Source organism: Pteronotus mesoamericanus, unplaced genomic scaffold (genome assembly GCF_021234165.1).
Source record: "Pteronotus mesoamericanus isolate MK-2021 breed Mesoamerican mustached bat unplaced genomic scaffold, CSHL_Meso_final contig_50, whole genome shotgun sequence".
Lineage (NCBI taxonomy): Eukaryota > Metazoa > Chordata > Mammalia > Chiroptera > Mormoopidae > Pteronotus > Pteronotus mesoamericanus.
Genome location: NW_026555186.1, coordinates 34,486,312 through 34,500,795, shown reverse-complemented (window position 1 = coordinate 34,500,795; position 14,484 = coordinate 34,486,312). Strand labels below are relative to the sequence as shown.

The following is a 14,484-nucleotide window of genomic DNA, read 5'->3' as shown; positions in this document are numbered from 1 at the left end:
ATCATGTGTTCTTAATTATAACTTCCTTTGTTGACCTTACAGATCTGTCCTGAAGAAAAGGCAGAAGCTTGATTAATATTGCCTTTATAGACTAAATGTATGTGTATTAACTCTTGATTGTTCTCACGTCATGCACTATGAAAACTTTCTTCTATGAACACGTCAGTCAGCAAGATCTAATTTTGATTTTACTCATGAAGTAGTTCAATCTTAAAATGAGAAAATGCCTAGAGCCTCTTACCTGAGAATCAAAATATATGTTGTGCCTATTAACATCAAATCTTGTTTGGGACTCCATCCTGCCTTCCTTGACTCATTTCTTGAGCCCGTCCCACATTTGGTTTCACTAGGTCGTTCTAAAAGTCCACAGGTGCAGAGAATACCCTCCCATTCAGTTCCAGGCCTTCCATGCCAAAAGATAAAGGCAAGTTCCCTCAACAGGCACTAAAGAATCTTTATAATCTGTTCCCTATTTATATCCTCAGACGTCGGCTCCAGTACTCCTCTTCCCATTCTCTGTTCCAAACTGGGCTATTCCTGTACCTGAACACATCATACCATGAACAGTTTTTAAATTTGTGACTCGTTTTTGTTCCTGCTTGGAAATACACCCCCATCTTCATCCTGTCTGTATTGATCCCAACTAAACCTTTCCTTCAGTTCCAAGATCAAACTATATTTCTTTAATGTGATCTTCAGACATGAATACTCAGTTTCTCTTGTATCAGTATATAAAAGGATAACTTTTTATGTCTAACTTATAAAATAAGGCAATTCACTCTCTAAGACCTGAAGGTTTAACTTACCGACCGTTGACATATTCTCACCTAAAACAAATTTTAGTTAGATATGATAAAGAGAAAGGCATATTAGACATGTTCCAAAGTTGCCAAACACTGAGCTTGCAAAAAACTAAATAAACAGCACAGTGACTTTTGAGCCTCTTTCAAAATTTAATGAAAATGTTTTGTGTTAGTCCAGTATAGACTAAGTGAAATTTTGGTATGACTGAAAAGAGCTAAATATTACATCATATAAGAAAGTAAATGATTCTTTCCTTCCTTTCTTCCTTTTTTTCCCTTTATTTCTGGAGTTTTAGTTTTGAACATTTGGAAGTCTATTGTATTTTATAGCACATAGCTATTTTTAGAGATTATCAAATTCTGGTTTTATTATATTATTTGATGTTTAACATACTGAAATTGTTTCAATTCTTTCTGAACACGGTCATGCACTGTTTTTACTCTTAAGCTGTGACAGTCAATCAGGAAACAAAAAGGATTGCTTTTTTGAGAAAGTCATCACCTGTCTAAAGAAACTTAGACCAAAATGTGTACAGTAAACTTAGAATGAAAGGTGGACATCCTTGCTTCCAGAAAGAGATACTGTTTAGAAGAAAGGATAAAACAAAGAGAAAAATAGATGCTTTTCTAGTATTTTGCCCTTGTCTTTTCTTGAGGGGGTAATCTAATGTTCATATATTTGCTTTAAATACTATGAAAACTCAGGACTTCAGAAATACCTTTAGATACATATTTAGAAATAGTTTTAGTGTAACAGAAGTCACATTACACATCTGAAATGAGAAAAAAAACTATATTGTCTGCACCACTATTTTTAATCTTTTGTTTGAAATATCAGGAAATATTTATTGGGCACTAGTGCTCACCTGAAAGTGGGTGGCATTTGCAGAGATACACAGAACAATGCAAGGCAGGCGCTGAATTTGTAAAGCTCACAGTCTGCCTAGGTGAAAGGGCGAAAGGCATCTGAACAGCCAATTCCTAACAAACACCATTTAGGTCTCTAAGAAGGTTGACAAAAACTGATAGAATTGTGGGACGAAAGGCAGAGAGGGAGTTTATTGGACCAGATGAAAGGAAGAGAGAGCAATAGTGCTGTCCTCTCACTACTTCCCCAGCTCCCTCAGAGCCCAGTGGGGCGCTGTGTGTAGAGGGAATGATTCGTAAATATTAGTGACTGATATTTGACTGAATTATTTATTATTTACTTTTCATTTAAAATCATATTTGTTATCTCCACTGACCAACATGAGAAGAGAAATTAGTAAAATTTACTGAACACTTTACATTTCCAATGATTTTGCATCAGGTATAATCACAGTGTATCAAGGGTAAGTCGCTTTAGTCATTCTAACTTTAGAAGCCCTTGAATGAGATTAGGAAGTGATCATCATTTACATTTATTATACTTTGCATGTAATGAGTTTTAGCTTTTAACTCTAATTTGTTTCTCATCGCATTCATCAAAGGAGAACTATTTAGAAACTAAAACATCTCTGTCAGTTAGAATTTTAATGAATTAAGATGAAATGAGACAGTGTTAATTGGCAGTTGTTGCTGCAGGGGAGGTTTCTAGATCTTGTAAGTGATACCAATTCATCCTTCTATCAGGGTTAATTTGTTTGATTTAATTCTAAGGATACACTGACTACTTCGCCACACTATTCATATTTATTTTCCAATTGGAGAGTGGTTTAGTTATGTGGGTCTTTCATGTAGATTCTCAATTCCATTTGTACTTGATTCAGTTTGATTGTTAATACATTTAAGAATCATTCATATTATTGACTCAAGATTAACACACACAAAATGTAGATGCATTACTTAGATTTTGTTTTAGTTGCAATGCCCCAAGTCTTCCATAACTAATCATTTTATCACCAGTATTTTACTTCCTATGTTCTTTTTTTTCCTCAGACATAAATGAATGTGAAGCTGAGCCATGCAAAAATGGTGGAATATGTACAGACCATGTTGCTAACTATTCCTGTGAGTGCCCAGGTGAATTCATGGGAAGAAACTGTCAATACAGTAAGTGTTCATGCATATGTAAATATAAAGTTTTAATTGCATATCCTGCATTTATTATGGACTCTGAGCTGACATCAATATAGTTTACTTTAAGAAATCATAATTTATTGAAATTGCACATTTAATATTTATTGTTTTAATGTTATTAATGTACATATATTCTCCAGGATACGCCTCAGTGCAAGATGGGCATGGGCGTGGTCACCTTGTGGTTAGAAAGTAGGACAACAGTTCCTCAGACCCAGAATACATCTTTCTCATGAATTCCATTTTGGGTTTTGAGTATGTGTGTGACCTAAATTTTCACCAGAGTGATTACTCTGGTTTATAAAACACATTCAGCGCACCACAGCCAGATAGCTTCTATCACAAGTGAAAGGTAGGGATAAAAGAGGATTCATGTCAAGTTGGCCAACACATTCATAGAAATTTTACACACACTTTCTCTTCTTAGAAACCTAAGACAGCCTTGAGATTATGGAGCAAATCTCCATAAGTTAGAACAGTAACTTACCTGAAGTGTTTACAGAAAAGCACAAAACACCCCTCCTTTCCCAGAATAAACAAACAAAATACTAGGAAAAGATAAGAACAGGTTACAGAACATAGGATGAGACCAGAAGGAGGCACAAATATATATTAATGAGAACAATAATATTATAGTTCAATAATTAAATACATATATACTTCATCTTGCTATTGCTTTGATGTATGTTATACTGTATAGGGATTCAGAAGACAAATGCAGATTAGAATTCAGATGCACAAACTAAAACACACAGGCTATATAGTTTGCCTGAGCTCTTACAGTTAGTGACAAAAGAAGGACTAGGAAGAATCTAGAATTAGGTCTTGTGATTCCAAGTTCAGAACATTTTCTTCTAAATTGGGATATCTCTTCATATGGAGTCTAACAAGATCAACACAAAAGCACCCTATACTTCCTCTCCTATACGCACCCACACCTGCACACACGTACACACAACCTCGTATACATTCCTTCCTCTTTAGCCATAGTGACATCTTCATTTCTCACTTTTCTCCTCTTCCTCCCTTTTGACAATGCTAATTTATACAATGAAAAGGGAAAAAATTTTATTAATGTGTTTGGTTTATGTATATAAATAAAATGATAGTCCAGGGATGCTCATGGCCTTAGTCCTGAAAAACTTATTTTTTTTAAATAATGAAATTCTGGATATCAAAGAAATACTTTGGATTGGGGAAATTTTTCTGAGCTAAAAATAATTGGAGAGAGACATTGGGCATTCACTCATGACAGGGCACATAGAAATGCCTGCAGGGAGTGCCAGCTCTAAGCTGACCAAGGTTAGGATCTTCAGAGTTTATACTATATAGATTATAACCAGTGTGCTGACTTCCACTCCTTAGTAAGATTGATTTTTCTGGGCTTTGTGTCATGTCCCACAGGTACTCCATTGGGTCAGCTTATCCCTGCAATAATGGTAGAGAGGCCATTCATTTTGGCAGATATTTCAGGAGGGCGAGGGAAGGAAGAATGATAGAGACTCGCTGCTGGGTGGGTCAGGAGACACCCATGCTGAAATGCCACTATCATTGTGTTCTAATCCAGCTGTCTTCAGCCTACTCTTGGGCTCCTGCGCTCATATTAGCTTCACTTGTCCCACTTTTTTCTTATTTCTACTGATGGGCTAATTAAGTTCTGGCACATTTTGAGCTGAAATCATTCTCAACAACCCTCCAAAATAATAAATAATAACAGATATTGCAAAGGACTACAATTGACTTGAACGCTAAAATATCTGTACAAAAATAGTATTCTATACAGCACAATAAACTGGGGAAATATTTACAATAATCATGAAAGCAAATATTACTTATCCTTAATTTATTATATCTCAGTTCAATAAAATTAAATACAACACATAAGAACAGGAAGAAAACGAGTCAAACCTTCTTACAAAGGAAGTGGTTTAATATTGAATATATATCATGTTATGGTTGTGTTTTCATTATTATCCTTCTAAATATTTTGATTTTTATTAAAAATAGCCTTAATATACGATACCTTTATGATCAGAAAACAGTAATTATATTTTAAATGACTATTTAATGAGAGCACTAGATATGTGATGAAAACCCTGCACTGACCGTGCATCTCCCTCTGCGCTTCTTCCTCTCACCTTTTATCTCTAGCCTCTGTCATTTCACAAGTACAAACTGGAAGATGAATGGCACAAACAAATGGCAATATAGATAAACAGAAAGGCGTGAAGTGCTAAAGAGGAACAGAGGTGGGCTGGCAAACCTTAGAACGAATATGGAAAAGGAAAGGGAGAGAGAAGGGAAGGGAGTGAGAGCTGTTAGACCAGGGCTCCATGCTAATTGTGAGGCTCCCTGGAAACTCCTGTGCACACACACGGACACACCCACGCATCCACACGTGCACACACACCCACAATCACTCCAAAAGGAATTTGTCTTATGGGGGAAAAAATGCAAGACAAAGGAAGGGACAAGCAGAGTTTTATACAGACATGAAAGTTCCCACTAGACGATTTTACTGAAGAGAAGTCCTTCCCACCTTTTGCCTGTGTTCCTTCCCCAGCCAGTTCTTAAATCAGCTGCTAAAGGGAACCTGTGAAAAGTCAAAGTGCATCACCTTGCAGATCAGAGTCTTCTACTGGCTCCTGACCTCAGACAGTGAAAATTCCTGTCCTGCTTCCTGAGGCCTGCAGGACCTGCCCGTACTTGCACCCTACTCACTCACCTCTCTCACCGCGTCTCCTAGGACTCTGACTTTCTCACGCGCTGCCTCTGGACCAGGACCAGCTAGTCCTGGTGCACACCTGGCACAGTCTTGTCCTAGAGCATTTCCTTTTCTGTCTCCTTTTTCCTACATTATTTGTTATGAATGCTCCCACACCTCCTTCGGGTCCCTGCGTGAAGTCATCTCCTCAGAGCGCTTTCCCTGACCTCTCCACCTCCCTTCCCTACCACAGCACTTCTAAACACATGCTCACCCCCTGCTCCGCTATAGTTTTTCTCCTTGATGTTAATCACCAACATGTATTTTTACTTTTAAATATTGTTTATTGACTAATTCTCCAATGGGGTATATACTCCATGAGGGAGAGGTTTTACTGTTCTAATCGCAACTGCCTAAATAGAACTGGAAAAGAGTAAGTGGCCAATACAATATTTGCTAAATGAACAAATGAACCTAGCACTCTGAGTTCTTTAGGTAGAGGGATGATATCTGATTCCTCAGTGTCTTCAACTATCATGAAGTTATTTTTCTCCCAACTCTCTGTTTTTAAGCAGTATTATAAAGTCGCTTTTGCCAGTATTATAAAATGTAATATGATATAGTAGTTGGCACTCATTAAGTGATATTGCAAATTGAATTGCTTTCCTTTGTCTTGATAAAACCTTTTTTAGTTTTATTTTGCAATGGGGTTTTTAAGGTGGATTTATAATAAGAGAATTAATCAGGGACCCTGTTTCTCTCTTTATGCTGATTTGGCATGCAGATATCTTGATAATTGATCTTAAATCATTTATTTATTTCTCATCCATATCAATTAACTAATCAACAGATATGAGAATGCAAAATGTTTATATTGAGGTACTACTTTAATAAGTGTTACATAAAAATCTATGTAAATTCTTTAGTTTAATGCATGGCTCTAATAAGTATAACACACTGTTTCTCTTCAGATTGTATAAATTTTTCACATTTTTTAAAATTAACATAGCTATTAAGCACTTTACCTTTATAAGAAATAAATTTATATCTAACCCCATCTATTATGACATGATGCCCAATTATGTGGTAATAATATTATGTAAATCACTTATTAAACATTTTCAATATATAATTATATCAAATATTAATAACAAATGTTTTAATACTTGGCAAAAATATATCTATAATTTTTACACTAATTATTTACTAATTATGTGTTTAGGTGGGTGAAGGCAATAATATTCTAATTTAAAGAATTTCAGTTTAGATTTCTAGATAAGGTTCATATACCTTATCGTTGACTCTGGCAGATCCCTGGTATTTTTGGTTTTATGTTTTGTTAATTTATTACAGGGGATTTGATTAAGTTTGATTATGTTTCATTTAAATTAAAGTTACTTATGATTGATATGTGCAAATCATTTAATCATTCCCATAGTATTTATTAAAGTATTGCACTAATTCTTCTAATTAAAACCTTAATTTGTATTTTCCTGTTGCTTTTAATGATACACACTTCAGTATTTAGATGGCCATTTTCATAAACAGCTTCAAAGAAAAATGATGATGAACTGGTATGGGAACCTTATAAAAACAGCTATGTTTTGCCGTGTACGTTTAACAGAGCATGATGTTTAAACTAAAGTGTGTGCAGTGGAAATTGACAGCATGTTCGTTAACTGATCTAAAAAAATAACTGAGACTGCTTTTATTCATTGGACTATGTGGCCCACAGTAGCCATCTACAGCTCCCTCTTGCGTGTTTAAATGAGACATGATTAAATTTCAGAAATGGCACTCAAATTAATTTCCATTGCTGACAGTATTTATGGAAATTAAGATAGTTATCAAGGGAGCTCTCATGCTGCATCATCTCTGAATTATTATGCTGGAGAGTATTAAGACTTGAATGATTTCAGAGGGTTTTAGTAAAAAATGAAAACTAAAGTCTTTAGTTGAGGATAAAGTGATGTTTCTAAATGTCAAAATTATCCAAGTTTTAAACAATTTAGTAAAATAACCTAGATAATTCTATATCCCTTTTCTTTAAGAATTATATCTATAAAGTCATAAGGACAAAAGACAATGATACCTGTGTATATTTTGAAAACTATAAATATTTTCCTATATTCATTTCTTGAGCAGCTATAGTTCTTTGAGCCTTCATTACAAGTAAGCTAGTATTTACAAGTACACAAACATATAAAATATGTGCTGTATAAACGTTCCTATGCATTTTTCTTTTGATATTAGTGTGCACTGCCAAGTTCATTTGTGTAAGTTCAGGCTTAGTGAAAATTGCTAAAGCATTTTAGAGGTAAATTAATTATGTATTATATATTTTTCTGTGCTCAACACTTAATTATTGCTTTTGTAAAGACAAATTTATAAGTAATGGCAAACACTCAACTATATCTTCATATTTTGACACCAATTAATTGTCATAGGATTATCCTGATGTTAATTTAGGCTTTTAAGTTACTATGTGCCAAGCCCTGTCCTAAGTACTTTAAATGTTAATTCATTTAATCTTCTTAACACTCTTTGTAGTAGCTTTTATTTCTCACAAGTTCTATTTTACAGAGAAAACTGTGCTACTGAGTAATGAAATCATTTGCCTAGCTTCACATGGCTAGTATATTGCAAAGCCTGGCCTTAACCCCTGGCATTGCAGCTGCCTGAGGATCCTGGCACTTGTCGAGTGAGAGGAACTCTGTCACACCGCGCACTTAAAGAACACGTGCACCTGAGAGTACGAGGAAGGAGCACTGGCTTTGCATACGAATAGAATTGGAGTTTAAACTCTGGGATTTTAAACTATGTTTTATAAGTACATAACTTTAGGAAATCCTTTAGTATTAATACATTTTAATAAAGAAATATTATTAATCCAAACAAAACCATTATGGGAAATGAGTTGCCTTGGTTTTTGAAAAACACGGTATCATAACATACTTCTGAACCACAAAGACCTAATATTTTTATACCTGTTTTATGTTTGTAATTATCGTAAGCTGTCACTGTTATTTGATGAAGTATTTTAGTGAATGGTGAACAGAAACTCACGGTGGAATGAATAATTCAAGTATTTTCTTTCCCTATATAGATGCTCAAAGAGTACATATATTGTTCCATACCATAAAACACTGAATTCTTACCCTTCTATATCCAGGTATGACATAGATCCAAAGCAAAATATAAAGAGATTATATTATAAAATAGTTTTAAAATTAAGAGGTATTGATAAGGAAGTCAAAAGGAGAATTACTGCACACATAAATTTAGTATGAAAATTGGGTGAGCCCTGGTTATGTAATCAAATAAAGTAGCCACAAGTATTTATTGATCTTTTTCCTTAACATAACTATGTAGGGGATTTTAAGAACATATATAAAAGAATGAATTCATTCACCTAATTACATCAAAGAGTAGCCACCTGCTACAGCTGGGACAACATTGCTAATTACAAAATAGTTCCTATTCTCGTGGAGTATAAGAATGAGTGGGAGGGAAAAAGAAGAATTACTTAATACTAATTATAAAATATGATGAGTATGGTTAATAAAAAGAAGATGGAGCCATGGAGCCCCTCCTCTGTTTGGGGGATTTGGGAACGTGACACCCATGCTGAGACCCGAAGAGCGCATCGCAGGCACCAAATCCAAACAGGGAGAGCGGTGGGGATGGGGATTTTACAAGAAGGACATATGCTCCAGGATATACAGACGAGGGAGGCTTTCCCCACCCCCTTCTCTCCCCAGGACTTGCTTTCTCACTCTTTCTCTAACTAGAACATGTTCAAAATCTCCTTTCTTTCATCTCTCAAGGAACATCAATCTCTTTCCTTCTCTCTTCCCTAAACTCCAAGGGCCCTGCTTTTTCTGCAATGTTTCCTGAGCCCATTCTTCCATGGATGACTCCTGACTCTGTGACTCTCTAAGTAAACGTTCCCTTATAATTTGAAAGAAAAGGGGAAACAAACTCTTTGTCCATAAGAATCTTAATATTTAATTGATGAGTTCAGCTGCTGTGTAATCACCATGTGATGAGGTTTTGCAGGATGATCATTTACCCTTTAGGTCTTGTCAGTGTGAGGTTAAGACCAATGGACGGCAAGGAATATTTATGTATTAAAAATCCATCTCATAAACTATTTTGTTCTGCAACCACAGTGACTTTAAAAACACCAAAATAGACTTTAACTTTTATAAATATATCCAGAAAACAAAGAGAAACAAAGAAAGATGATCAATGACTGTAATCCTATTTTCATTCCAGATAAAAAATATCTGCTCTGTTTTAGAAATTTGAAATGGCATGCTTTCACAATAATTTTTGTCTTTGAAAGCATTGCCTAATGTAAATTTAAGGTTACTTCTCTTAACTACATGAAATCGGAATTAACCCAGAAGGCCAATAGGATAAGAGAAGGACAGTTTACCGCATGTTGTCACCTTTTGTGAACATAATAAAATGAAATAAAGAAATAGACTATGGATTAATGAAAGTTTTATATTCAGGATTAATTGTATAATGTTATATCCAAGATTTAGAATTTGTTAATATCTGCCCATAGATGTATATAGGTATAAATAGAAATAACCATAATTATAAATAGTTGAATATTGACAATTACTATAACTTAATTGATAATAAGGTTCTGTTGTTTTTTTTAAATAAACAGAATACTGTGCAACTTTATCAGTAATCCTCAGGGAAGAAAATGATTTCAACATTAGTGCAAAATGAACTCTTTGCAACAATAAACACAAAAAATTGACTCAATGACAAAACCAAATTGGATTTTCTGTGTCTGACATGGACATTCCATCTTGAATCAGATACCTCTGGGTGTATTTTCCAAATGTTGCCCAATACTTTTGTAGAGACATATCACACTTTAAAAGTTTACCTGCTGTACCTTAAAGTGATAACCTAATAAGGGAAAGACAAAAAATATCAGAAAAATGCTCAGATAGACCCCCTAGGACTTGCTAAATACCTCTAACAAACTGAACCCGATTCTCATTACCTGACAGTTTTGTATTTGATTGCAAATAATTACAGAAACATCAGGTAAGACCTTGATTTTCAAATTATTTCATTCCCATTATGTGCTAAATTGCAAATGTTTAAGGGGTTAAAATTTAGTCTTTCATTTATTCTCCAGGTTAAAACTCACTCTACTGTTTTCTACTACAAAGACAAAGAAAAATAAAGCACACAGAGATACAGGGAGTTTGGGGACAGTGTAAAATGACTTGATTTCACCCTCATAAAATTTAGAATTGTAGTATATGATTGAAAAATATTGTAATTTTCTCTGGCTGAAAATTCATTTTTTTATTTATCACACTACTCCTTAATGTTTAAAAAAAAAAGGAAGAAATACTCCAAATAAAATATGTGCTACACAGAAAAACAAACATTTCTCCATAAGAGAACTACTAGAAAAGAAGTTATCCTCAGACTTTATAGTGGGAACATGGTTAAAATATAATCTCTGTAGAGGATAATCCAGTAATTATCCTCTACATGCTTTCATAGCACTTTTGGGTGTTTAGGTGTAATTTTGGGTGTAAATATCAAGTGAGGTTGAAATGGTTATTTCATAATGAAGAAATCATAGACACAAACCACAGCAATATCTGCTTTTATTTCATCCACTGAATAGTAGAGACAAATGCTTTTCTCAAATATGACAAAGGAAAGAACACAGATGATTTCTGATTTTTTACTAAATAGGCACCATTTTTTATGGTTTCCTGAAAATCTAAGGGTTTCAAATCATTGCAATAAAACTTTACTGGCCACCAGGGAGGTAGTTGGGCAGTGACACCAACTGCTTTGCCCCGCCGCTGCAGTTTTCAGTCAAAGCAGCAGACTTAGAAGCGATGGCTTCCAACTGCATGTGAGACAGACAGGCATGCATGTGTTTTGTGTTCCATCTTCAAGCAGCCTTCTTCTGCTGAAGGGTGGGGTCACAACAAAATGTTTCCTGTATAGGCATATTGAATTGTAGGTGCATTTGGCATCATGGTAGTGTAGCAGAGCTAGTTATTAAAATGCAGGTGATAGCTCGGGGAAGCACTGATAGCGGAGATTTAGATTTAGGGATCAGATGAGAGTGGCCAAATGGTAAGATTGAACGTTAGTGGAAAGGGAGAGAGTAAAAAGAGTAAAGAACATAAGATTGCTAAAGATAGAATTTAAGGTGGATAAAGAAATTCTGTCTGCAGGGTTACGAAAAAATAAAAGATTAATCAGAGAAATAGAGAGTAAAGACTTAAAGCGATGGCATAAAATGTTTCCAAAACAGAAGCTGGTTAAGGAAATGGATACGTAAAGAAGATTTTTTTTTTTTAATTTGGAGTCTCAAACCCTTAACGACCCCCAAAGAATTGCAGTGTGTGGTAGGAGAGAAAGCCAGACTACAACTATTCCAGGTTGAGCAGGTGATCAGTGAGAAATAATAGCCACAGAGCGCTCCTCCCTGGTTACGGTGCACTCTACTTTGAGCATATCTTAAACCCCAAAGAGCCATTAAAGTGGCCAAGGATCTAAAAATAAATTTCATAATAGTTACTTTAATAGCTTTATCTGGTCAATAATACACATTCTTTTTAGAGCTCCAAAGGGAATGGACACATAAAGTATCCAACTTAAAAATAAATTGAACTTGAGGAATATGATTCTATAAAAAGAAGTAGAGCCAGGGCAAAGTCAATAAATCCAATACTAAAATTCAAGGAAAACAGGAGCAGGGACAGAAAATAAACTATTCTGACAAGAAAAATGGACAGAACTATAGTTATATAAGGAAGCCTATAAATACTCAGCACTATTATCTAACTACAAAACACGAAGAAATTGTAACCGCAGCTCTTAGCTCCAAGAAATCCAAGGATATTCGTGGTGATTCGCTCAAAGTAAAATTCACTTTATATTTTCTTTGGTACACTTACTCCAGCAGACACACAGTTTATAACCATCTCTAAAACAACTATCTGTTATATAAATACCACTTCATATCCACTCAGCAGTAACTTAATAATGCCATTTTCTTTCCCATTAGAATTATTCCTGAATTCTACCATTGTTAATATTTTCAGTTTAACAGAACATGAGCACTTCCTAACAGGAATTAGCATAACAACTTTCTCAGTCCCACCCTTTAAATGTTAATGCAAAGTGTTAACCTAGGGTACAGGACTCTCAAAGAGTAGGTGGATAGAATTCAGGGTGTCTGTGTCCTTTGATGAAAAAAAATCATATGTTTATTTTTACTGAGAGCTCCCTAAAAATTAGACTTTCTATCAATTACAAATGTAAGCAACAATGAATCATAGTATTATCAGTACCAATGACTGTCATTAATAGATATCACAGATATTTATATACATTATACTTGTTACTCATATCTGAAAATATAATTTACATTTTTTACTAATGTGAAACTACTCTAGAACTGTCACTACCTCTATTATTTAACATGTTAATAGACAAGGATATATATTACTATTTCACACTTTTTAAATATTTTGATCATTACATTGTGCTTCTGTACGCTTCACTAGACTGATAAAGGACTCGCAGTAGAGAAAGGGTTCAGAACCCTGAATTAATAACTCATTGGTTTCAAAAGGTTTTTTTTTTCTGTATACTCTGGATGATGCTTTTGGAAAGTAAAGGTATTAATGAGCCATTGTCATTGAATGTCCATTCCTGACCTTTCTGTTGAGTATTGTTCCCTAGTTCCATGTGTAAAAAAAGTAAGTAAAATTGCAGATGATATTCTTAAGGCACATTTTTATCATGGATTTACCTAGGTTTATTGGTAGAACTGAGTGTTTACTGAACCAACTGCTGCTTCTCACCAACAGCACAGGTTTAGAAAGTTTGTAACCCTACAGAGGCGATGCATTCTAAGTGGCCAATAGACACTACCATGTATTTGAATACAGGGGAAGAAAGATAAACTAAAGATCTTCCCACCTGTCCAGGGGCTACTGTCTAAAATCTGCCTTTGACAAGACCTTTTCAATTTTCTTAAGAACAGTTATTACTGATGTGGAAGTTTATAATTAACTTAATTATTTGGGTGGCAAATGCCATATACACAGTCACTTTAGAAGAATGTGGCTGGTATACAAAGCATCATCCAAAATCACAGCCATCAAATACAAAGTAAATGCAGAATACTCATTACTGAAAAAACAGAAACAAGCAAACAAAAAATACAAGTCTGTTAATTTAGTGATATTTTCAGTTGGTGTTCATTTACATCAGCTTCAGAGCATCAAGGTCAAGAGGAAGGTATTGTCACTAAACATATAATTAAGTCTGTTTTTTCATTTAGTTTTGATGTCAGAATATACTTGTACCTAGTATTATTTTAAGCAGCATATGCTTTCTAGACTGGTAAAATTCTACCATTTACTTGGCCTTCTTTCTTTAAGGGAGGATATGTGTGCACAGATCTCTGGGTGTGAGACTGGAATTAGAAAGTGGTAATGATTAGTCATCTCACAACCTAGATTTTTTGCAATATGACAGTGAAAATAGCATTATGCTAGATGCTCAGATCGCTCTTTTGTACTTTGGCTTGTTTTGATGACAGGAAAAGCAGACCCATACAATTTACCTCTTTTGGAGGGCGATTTTGAAGATTACATGTGAACCACAGCTTTAAAGAAGGCTTCTGTCCTACTTGGGCTTTGGTCTTTTTTCCTCATCCTCATATTGCTATTTCCTGGTCATGTGGTCTCGTAGAATTTTTGCTTTTCCCTGTTTTTACTCTGTTTCCTTTTTTGCATCAATGATGCATAAGGGACATATGGACAAGGACAAGGAGGCAGGGCGAGGATTGAATGTGGGAGGGAGGGTGGGCAGGGCAGGGGAGAACAATGGGGAAAATGG

At 34.9% G+C, this 14,484-nt stretch overlaps 1 protein-coding gene across 1 annotated transcript in view; it reads left to right on the top strand.

The window, feature by feature from the left end:
- The window catches only part of EDIL3 (EGF like repeats and discoidin domains 3), a 389,125-nt gene that overhangs the window by 231,221 nt on the left and 143,420 nt on the right, over nt 1–14,484 (top strand). The window contains exon 5 of the mRNA XM_054578566.1: nt 2,721–2,834. Within this exon, the coding sequence (XP_054434541.1) occupies nt 2,721–2,834 (114 nt within the window). The remainder of the gene's footprint in view (nt 1–2,720; nt 2,835–14,484) is intronic.